At 47.5% G+C, this 9,840-nt stretch overlaps 2 protein-coding genes across 2 annotated transcripts; both read left to right on the forward strand.

The window, feature by feature from the left end:
- The first annotated feature begins 817 nt into the window (after window positions 1–817).
- LOC135627409 (MDIS1-interacting receptor like kinase 1-like) lies at window positions 818–4,148 on the forward strand. Its single transcript, XM_065133502.1, has 2 exons — window positions 818–3,614; window positions 3,699–4,148. Exons 1-2 carry the CDS (start codon window positions 959–961, stop codon window positions 4,106–4,108), a joined length of 3,066 nt encoding a protein of 1,021 aa, XP_064989574.1. The 5' UTR covers window positions 818–958; the 3' UTR covers window positions 4,109–4,148.
- Window positions 4,149–4,987: 839 nt separating this feature from the next.
- On the forward strand, window positions 4,988–9,424 carry LOC135626552 (uncharacterized). Its single transcript, XM_065131950.1, has 4 exons — window positions 4,988–5,267; window positions 6,407–6,511; window positions 8,178–8,234; window positions 8,898–9,424. The coding sequence occupies exons 1-4, from the start codon at window positions 5,016–5,018 to the stop codon at window positions 9,225–9,227; spliced, it is 744 nt and encodes a 247-aa protein (XP_064988022.1). The 5' UTR covers window positions 4,988–5,015; the 3' UTR covers window positions 9,228–9,424.
- The last annotated feature ends 416 nt before the right edge of the window (window positions 9,425–9,840 follow it).

Here is a 9,840-nt window from a genome sequence, read left to right on the forward strand (position 1 = left end):
CAACCATGTGTGTTCATGTGGGCGGAGGGCGGCTTGAGTTGGACGCATTTGCTGTTTGGTGGCCTCATCCATCTCTATGATTGCATGCATCTGATGCCCAACTCTTCCCCCCGTTCCCCCTTCGCATGTCCGAGCTACACACACCCTTCTCCTACCATCCTTCCTTCCTTCAAGCCCATAATGGAGATGAGAACATGCATAGATTCCCAGAGACAAACCAATGAACTCACCAACATGGACAGAAGATGAGTTCGAGGATGATGGTTGAGGAACAGAGGGCAACGGTTGAGTCGGTTGGGGTCATGTTCATGCCCTACTGTAGATGACTTGGAAGCACATGTAGAACCCAAGGCAGAGAGAAGCATCTCCAGTTCATTCCAAACACAACTTGTGGTACTCGAAAGATTAGGCTAATGAGAGAGAATATGTTCATTCTGCTTCTATCTATTGGATATGTTTTTGTACATACGTGATCTCTAACTTTCACCTTTGGCTGTGTTATCTATGACATTTGTCACAGATCTTTCTTCTGACAACTTGAAGAAAGAGCTTCTCTCTCTCTCTCTCTTTCTCTTTCTCTTGCTTTTACTTTGTCTCAGTATGCTTTAATCATTGTGAGCTCTCACACATTCTCGCCATGTTTGATGTCGGAGGATTTTCTCGACGATCCAAAAGTCTCCAGGCATGACACTCCCATCACCAGCTGTTTGATGATCCCGAGACCCCACGAGCCAACCAAATCCATTATATAATCGCTAGCCAATAATCATGCACTGAAAAGAGTTCTTAATTCCATGTCTTCAACTCATTAATCTTCTACACAGCATATTCAATCTCTTCTTCCCATCATCTCCCTCCTCCTCTCGCTCTCTTGTTTCAGAGAAGAGGGAAGTCGCAAGTATGACACAGAGCTGATACAGAGGTAAGCAAGAGGAGGAAGAAGAGAACAAGAACGGAAATGTTTACGAGACTAGCTTTTATCTTCTCCTTGGCCTTCTTTTGTGCTGTCATTGCGTATGCCGCTCCGGCGGACGAGGTGGCGGCGCTGCTGTCGATCAAAGCGGAGCTCGACGATCCGTTGAATGCCCTTGGAGACTGGAATCTGCCGACCGACGTCGCTGGCTCGTCCCACTGCAACTGGACTGGCGTCCGGTGCAGCTCGACGGGCGCCGTCGACGGCCTCGACCTCTCTCACCTGAACTTAAGTGGCCTGATCGCCGGCGACATCCGCCGGCTCACGAGCCTTGTCCGCCTCAACCTGTGCAGCAATTCCTTCTCTTCGTCGCTCCCGGAGGCCATCGCCGACCTCACCATGCTCCGGGAGCTCGACGTTAGTGACAACAACTTCGTCCGTCACTTCCCGACCGGCCTCGGCGGGTTCCAGGGCCTGAGGAGCCTCAATGCCTCCGGGAACAACTTCGACGGGCCGATCCCCGACGACATCGGCAACGCCACGGCTCTCGAGACGCTGGATCTGCGAGGGAACTTCTTCGCTGGTTCAATCCCGCTGTCTTACCGGAACTTACAGAGCTTGAAGTTCTTGGGCCTTTCCGGCAACAACCTCAGGGGAAGACTCCCCGCTGAGCTCGGCCAACTCTCTTCGTTGGAGACGCTTATAATTGGGTACAACGAGATCGAAGGTCCGATTCCCGCGGAGCTCGGCAACCTGACAAATCTCCGGTACCTCGACATGGCGGTCGGCAACCTCAGCGGTGCCATTCCTGCAAAGCTCGGAAGGCTGCAATCCCTCACCACCGTCTACTTGTACAAGAACAATCTCGATGGCGAGATCCCGAGAGAAATCGGCGATATCTCATCGCTGCAGATGCTGGATCTCTCCGACAACCTCATCTCCGGTTCGATACCGCCGGAGTTGTCGCGACTGAGTAATCTAAAGCTTCTCAATCTGATGTGCAACAGACTCAAAGGCGCGGTGCCCGCCGGCATCGGTGAGCTACCTCAGTTGGAGGTGCTGGAGCTGTGGAACAACTCGCTCTCCGGCGCCTTGCCGGCCAACCTGGGCCTGAACTCGGCACTGCAATTGCTCGACGTTTCCTCGAACTCGCTCTCGGGGAAGATACCTGCGGGAGTGTGCGACGGTGGCAACCTCACCAAGCTCATCCTCTTCAACAACGCCTTCTCCGGGCCGATCCCGACCGGCCTGCCGACGTGCCTCTCTCTGGTTCGCGTTCGAATGCAAAACAACCGGCTCAACGGTACCATACCGAGTGGTCTCGGGAGGCTACCGAAGCTGCAGCGGCTCGAACTGGCAGGCAACGAGCTCTCCGGCGAGATACCGGACGACATCTCGTCCTCGACCTCGCTCTCCTTCATCGATCTCTCGCACAACCACCTCCGCTCGTCCCTCCCTTCTAACATACTATCCATGCCGACGCTCCAAACCTTTTTGGCCGCCGACAACGAGCTGACCGGAGGAATCCCGGACGAGTTGCAGGACTGCCCATCCCTCTCTGCTCTCGACCTTTCGACCAACCGCCTGTCCGGGTGCATACCGAGCAGCCTAGCCTCATGCCAGCATCTCGTGTCGCTGAGCCTCCAGAGCAACCGGCTCACCGGCACGATCCCGTCCTCGCTTGCGACGATGCCAACGCTCTCCATTCTGGATCTGTCGAACAACTTCCTCACCGGCACGATCCCCGACAACTTCGGCGGCTCGCCGGCTCTCGAGATGTTGAATTTAGCCTACAACAATCTCTCGGGCCCCGTGCCGGCCAACGGCCTATTGCTTACCATAAACCCGGATGATCTCGCCGGCAATGCAGGCCTTTGCGGTGGCGGTGCACTCCCTCCGTGCGCCGCGAATTCGCCATGGGCATCGACGACGAGTCCCAAAGCGTCTCACCTCAAGCACATCGCAGCCGGATGGCTGATCGGGATTTCGGCGGTCTTAATGATTGGGCTCGGCGTTCTCGGGGCACGACGGCTCTATCAGATGTGGCACGTTGACGGCGGGTGCTGCGGCGACGGCAAGTTCGAGGAAGAGACCGGCGCTTGGCCTTGGCGGTTGACGGCATTCCAACGGCTCAACTTCACGAGCACCGACGTGTTAGCATGCGTCAAGGAGGCCAACATCATCGGCATGGGCGCCACGGGGATCGTCTACAAGGCCGAGCTCCACAGGCACCACGCAGCGGTGGCGGTGAAGAAGCTGTGGCGGCCGGAAGGGGCCGCAGCGGAGTTGGGCGATTCCGATGCCGGGGATTTGGCGACGGAAGTGAGCCTACTAGGAAGGTTGAGACACCGTAATATCGTGAAGATGCTCGGCTACGTGCGAAACGGCGCCGAGATGATGATACTGTACGAGTACATGCAGAACGGCAGCCTGTGGGAGGCTTTGCATGGGAAGCAAGAGGGGCGGCTGCTGGTAGACTGGGTCTCCAGGTACAACGTGGCGGCCGGAATCGCGCACGGATTGGCCTACCTTCACCACGACTGCCACCCGCAGGTGATCCATCGTGATGTGAAGTCGAGCAACGTGCTCTTGGATGGGAATCTGGAAGCCAAGATCGCCGATTTCGGCCTGGCAAGGATGATGGTCCGCAAGAACGAGACTGTGTCCGTCGTCGCTGGATCGTATGGCTACATTGCCCCAGGTCAGTCGCATATGTCGACCGTCGACGGAACTCTTTTAGCTACTGGCATTACTTAACACTGGATGCTTGTGTGTTCTTTAACAGAGTACGGCTACACATTGAAGGTGGACGAGAAGACCGACATATATAGCTTCGGGGTGGTGCTCATGGAGTTACTGACAGGGAAGAGGCCCGTAGAAATGGAGTACGGGGAGAGCCAGGACATCGTCGGGTGGGTCCGCGGGCGGCTGAGGAGCAACCACGGCGTCGAGGAGCTGCTCGACAGCAGCATCGGCGGACGTTGCGAGCACGTACGTGAGGAGATGCTGCTGGTGCTGCGGGTCGCGGTGCTGTGCACGGCAAGGTCGCCCAAGGACCGGCCGCCGATGAGGGACGTGCTCACCATGCTAGCCGAGGCAAAGCCGCGGCGGAAGAGCAGCAGCAGCGGCGGCGGTGGCGTGGTGGCCAAGGACAAGCCCGTGTTCACCACCTCGCCAGATTCTGGGTATCCGTAGACATGTAGTTATTCCATAGGAAAGGAACCGTTCGCCTTTAGATTAGTGTTTTTAGATGAATAACTAAATACGTATTGATATTTTAAAGGGCGTCGACTTACTTATCTATATCACGAAATCTCAACAAAGCTTCGGCTGCACTCAAACCGACTCGACTGAGCTCGAGCCGCATGCGGCCTTTTAGCCCAAATCCGTCAAATCGGCCGGTCTTCGGTGGTGTTGGGTTGCAATCAAATCTGCGGAAGTTGAAGCCCAAGTATCAATCGCGGGTCTTCTAAATGCCAGGTGGGCCGATATTCCGGTCCAACCTAAAATCTCCCTACCATACCGGTCCGGTCCGGGCCGGTCGGGTCGGTCCAAACCAAGTTCTCTCTGCCGATTTCCTATTGACGGTGACCGCCTCGTGCTGCCTTGCCGCCGCAGCCGCTTGTCTTTGGTTTGCACCGCCTCTGTCGCCTCACCATCATTACTTCGACACTTAAACTACCGCTGCCGCCTCAGTCATCTTTTACTCTCCCCTTCTTTCTGTTCGACAAGTTTGTGTTAGCCACTAACGAATAATACTATATAATATCTTAATACTTGGCAAAAGAAGAAGAAAATATTTAGCTTAGACAGCAGCGTTTTGGGACTGTTTAAGACACCGGTGGCGAAATTTGTCTTTTTGTCTTTAATGGTTTTGGGACCCAAAGCAATCGATGAACATCGTCCGGTCACGAAATCGTTGATTGGTTACGGAATGACTATTATGCCCTCGTGGCATCCGTTAATGGAGTTTTCTCACGGCGATGTACGAAGGGCAAACAAGTCTATTGGTAGGCGCCATTGCGTGCCGACTTATATTTAGAGACTCCACAACACACGGCCTTCGATATTGTTGGTTCGTCCCTCTTCGTGGCGCGCTCCGATGGCGGTGCTAAGCAGAGACGTGGGCGGTGGGGGGAAACGGACCCGGCAGGGGAGGCGAGATGCCGACGGAGGAGCCCGAGCGGCACGGGAGGAGCGGGAGGGAGCGGCGAGGGATCCGCTGGTGGTGCTGGGGCCGGATGTGGTGACGAAGATTCTCGAGTTCGCGGACGCGCGCAGCGTGGCACGATGCACGGTGGTATCTCGCGGCTGGCATGAAATCGCCTCCAGCGACCGCCTTTGGGCCCCAAAGGTTGGTTCTTCACCCCCATGTATTCTCCTTCGCCATGCTTTCCGATGTAAACTGAGTTTAGCCCGATGTTTGTCGGCGACGAATTCGCCATATTTTACTTTGCTAAATCGATGCGATTCAAGCGGTAATTTTTCGCCTCCGGACAAGTTCGAGTTAAAGCGAGGGATGTCAAAGATTTGGTTTTGGTTTCTCGCACGCTTTGATGCCCTATTTTCTTGCATTTTAATGATTCTTTGAATTGCTTTACCTGCTATTTAACTAGTTTTTTGCACTTCTTTTGGAGCTCACTTTCTCTGCCTTTATTCTTCTCTTTGGCCTCCTTTTTATTCTTTAAAATGTTCACTTATTCATGGAAAAAATCGTATTTTTTACTTCTTTTTGGGAAAAATTCTACATTCCTCCCCTGTGGTTGGAAGATCTCATACTCAGGCTCACGTGGGAATGACAAGTTCGATCAGGCTGATCATGTTCCCACCAAAACGTAAGATGTTAGCTTTTTCTAATGTTCAGGCGTTACATGCATCGATCACCTTCATTTCTTGACTTCGACTGAGCATAATATCCATTGAGGTCTAAAGTAGAACAGACCCCAATGGAATCATACTTAGTGGTGGTGGTGGTGGGGATAGTGAACCACGCTGGCTTTTACTATTTCAGTGGATGATTAGTTCAAGCTATATGTGCATAATTGCAAAACCAGATTATACGAGAGGCCATCTACTTCAAAAACTTGACATAATACACGAAAAAGAGGGATAACTACATTCTTATCCTTTGAGCACGCGAAGAATCACACAGCATCCTACTGTATACACAAAGGTGCAAGAATTCAAGTTGGGGCGAGGAATTTTCAAGCCCAAGGGAGATTACTGTCAAATTTGACATTAGACTTAGCACTTTATTTTACATCATTGGGTAGATATCAACCTCACTTATCAGAATCTATCCGCTGAAATTAATCCTGTCTCTATATATATTTTTGGTGTAAGAAAATTAAGGAGATAATCGTGTAGACTAGTCTTTTCATTTTCTTCGTGCTGTTTCTTACCTGAGCTATAATTGGTTTCCCGTAATTATGAACTCTGTGTTTTCATGAAGTTTCTTTTGAATAAACTCACTACTAGATGTTCTTGTTCCAGTATGCAAAATTGTTGAAAGGGAAGGCACATATCCCCCGGATGTCAAATTTGCGAGGAGCATCAAGACTAGCAGCTTATTCTATGTCCATTGTGGATGGGAAAAGAGTGAGAGATTGCCTTCAGATTGGATATTTTGTGCACAATCTATTTTCAGTCTCTTAGATTAGTTTCAATCTTTTAGATCTTCAGTTCTGTTCTTTTAGGATAGACCTCCATGCATATATCTAATTTAGTGACTAGGGTTTTAACTACATGGATATTTAATTATGCTTTATAAGCTAAATTTTTGGTGTCACATCTTGCTGAAGGTTTTAACTCAATGATCTTTTTTGTGCTCGGAAGATTTGTCTGGCAGAATCTGATAAAGAGAAAGTACTCAATGAAAATAAGGAAATAAAGAAGAATGGCCACTTGGCTTTTAGTGAGAGCAAGATGGTTGTATGTGAACACTTTATAAGCTGAGTGACCTTGCTGTCAACTGACACTTTCATCGCTATAGGCATATTATCTTCTGTTAACAATTAAAGTGAACAGAAATCAACATTTCTTTCTCAGCAGCATTTTATCTTTTGGAGAGAGGAAACATTTTATATTGCAGGACACTCGTTTTGTTAATCTTAATGATCACATATACAAGCTTTTTCTATAAATGGGAGGTTAAAAGAATTTGTATTTCTATTGAATGCCATCCTTGTCTGTTACCTGCATGTGATATATGGATAACTAACCTGTAAATATTCTATAAAGATTTTAATTTCTGATCCTTTGTATCAGATTGCCATATTTTTGAAGCCCCAAGTTGTTACTTAGAAAATAAAAACCAAGTACTTCATGCATCCATATGTCTTACAAGAAAGTACATATAGAGATATCAAAGAAGAGGAAGTATGATGTGTCATTCAGAGTTTTGCTAACTGTAATCCCCTTGGAGAGCATAGAGGTCAAAATCCAATCCATTTTGCTGATTCTTTTATGCATATCTGAGGCTGGAACTTATGATGTAGATAGATCTAGTTAATAAAGTGCATCTTAGACTACATAATTTGAAAATTGGAAGAGGGAACCCATGAACTTGATCTATAGGCATTTGAAGATTAAAAAGACAATATTTTGTATTGTTATAGGCCATATTTTTAATCAAAGTACAATTGAACAATTGATTTCCAGAGTATTGGATGCTATGAACTTTTCTTAAAAGTAACAAGGAGAGATGCTTCTAAAACTTCTTCTTACATCTCAAATTAGAGAATCTCAGCTTTCAATATTTGTATTTGCATGTGTTCTGATGTTGGCATATGGAATGTGTTTTGGAGTCAGCGTAGTATTGATCTCACATTTGAGGCCTTCAAAAAGCTCTGTCCATAAAGTAGAAGATGATAGATGTACCCTGACACGATTGGTGGAAGGTTAATAATCTGTTCCTTTACACGTTCGCAGTATGAATTTAGTCTTCTGAATGAAAAATAGCTATGTATTTGTGTATGCCATCTTCAATTGGTCTCATTGTAATATTTCTTGAGGTAAGGTCACTTTGTCATACTGTTAAAAGGTCATTCATTGATGCAAACTACCTGCGGACCTCATTGCATTTAAACACAATTTTCATTCGGTTCTATCCGGTTCCAGACAAAGGTCATTCATATTTTATCTTCTACCTTGTGGCTTTAGGTGTTGAATTTTCATTCAATGCTACTATGTTTCCTCACCACATGATTCCACGTAAAATCATGTTCTAGAGTGCACTAAATTATAATAATCATTGATTTTCCAGACTCGCATCATGAAGGAGGATCTCTGCGATCATGTTTGGGAATTTCGTTATAAGAAGGTATGCAATACTACGCATTCATTAGCTCAACTAATAGATGAATTTACCTTCTAGCAAGGTCATTACGAAGTAACTAGTACTCTCACCTCGATCCAATCTTTCTTTTTCAAATTCAATCAGTTGATCGCCTTTCGGTAAAGCAGTGATCTACCAACTTATTATCTTTTTTTAATCTTTATTGTATGAAGCTCTTAATAGTGTTGAATGTTTGGTTGGCAAATAGCCAACTTCTGATAGTAATTCTATCTGCTCTCTTCATTTATGTAATTTATTAATCAACTGAATCTTCCTTTTCAGTGGGGACAACCAGAAGCCTTCATTTCTGAAATGCGAAATGTTCAAATGTGGAAGTTAGATTGGCTGGGGTTTAACTCAAATTATTTAACTTGATAAAATAAGAGATTTGATTATTTAGCATAAACCTTGGCCTCTTTTTCTTGCGAGTGATATGTAGTCTTGGAAGATAAGAATTCAGGATTGTTAAAAAAGAAAAAATAAGATAAAAAAGAAAAAATAAGACATTTCGGGGCACCAAGAACAGCTTCTGATAGTATGTCAAGAAATTGATGAAAGGAACGATGGTGGCCTTTGCTTGAACTGATTAGCTGAACTGCTACAGTAATCATCTTTCCTTATTCCTCCTTTCACATGCTTGTTTTGCAGGCTGCCCCAGAATATTGGCGGAACCTCGATCCTTCATGGAAAGGCACCAGCCCACCGATGCACCGCTACTTCCATCCAAATGGCTCCCACACTGCAGATCGTGATGACAAAGTTTGGGGGGGGCACGAGTGCACATACTCGATCATGACGAGCTACGTGGGCGAGGGGCAAATCAGGGACCACTACGTGAGGATTAACAGGTGGCCACCGATGACTGTGTCGAGGAAGGAGGATTGGAGATGGGAGATGAGCAACCACCTCTACTGCTACATCAGTGTCCCTGATGCCGAGAAGGAGGGTGGCACAGGACCTCTTTTTCCGGCATGGTAAGTAGAGGGACCATGCATTTGAAACCGGCAGTTTGGGACTTGTATATGAAGTTTAACCTTTCCATCTGTTGGATGGTGGGCAACTTCTAGTTATCTTGTGGCTTTAGGATTTATAGTTATGAGAATATGACAAAGAATGTGAACCTTTCTTACTGTGTTATGGTTTCGCATTCCAGCAATCTTTTTTTGCTTTCGGAAGTAGTATATGGTGTAATCCATCCTCTCACCTGAATGAGTGGGTTTTTGGAAGAACAGCAATGTTATCAACCATGCATGGTGTCAGGACTTCCAAGGGTCGCAAATGTCACAGCTGACGAAGTACCCCTTTAGTCAGCAGACCACAGGAAAGCGGTTACCGTATCCGACTAATCCAATTCCAACGGAGGGAGCGACTGCGGTTAATCAGCTCTAACAGTTAAAAACAGTTATGAGCTGTTACAGGAATCTTGGGACCCCCTCGCCTCGCATACAACAGGCTCTTCCACTCTGTCGGTTTATTTAGCTCTACCTAATCAATCCCCTCTAAAAAGGCTCTTCCACTCTATCGGTTTATTTAGCTCTACCTAATCAATCCCCTCTAAAACACATACTCTGAACCTTTCTTTCTTTTTGCA

Source organism: Musa acuminata, chromosome BXJ2-11 (assembly GCF_036884655.1).
Source record: "Musa acuminata AAA Group cultivar baxijiao chromosome BXJ2-11, Cavendish_Baxijiao_AAA, whole genome shotgun sequence".
Taxonomy (NCBI): domain Eukaryota; kingdom Viridiplantae; phylum Streptophyta; class Magnoliopsida; order Zingiberales; family Musaceae; genus Musa; species Musa acuminata.

Bases quoted from the DNA above. Each gene is read 5' to 3' on its own strand.
- LOC135627409 (XM_065133502.1), top strand. From the start codon at position 959: ATGTTTACGAGACTAGCTTTTATCTTCTCCTTGGCCTTCTTTTGTGCT. The intron at 3,615-3,698 runs GTCAGTCGCATA...GTTCTTTAACAG, and splicing joins GTATGGCTACATTGCCCCAG to AGTACGGCTACACATTGAAG.
- LOC135626552 (XM_065131950.1), top strand. From the start codon at position 5,016: ATGGCGGTGCTAAGCAGAGACGTGGGCGGTGGGGGGAAACGGACCCGG. The intron at 5,268-6,406 runs GTTGGTTCTTCA...TTCTTGTTCCAG, and splicing joins ACCGCCTTTGGGCCCCAAAG to TATGCAAAATTGTTGAAAGG. The intron at 6,512-8,177 runs GTGAGAGATTGC...TTGATTTTCCAG, and splicing joins CCATTGTGGATGGGAAAAGA to ACTCGCATCATGAAGGAGGA.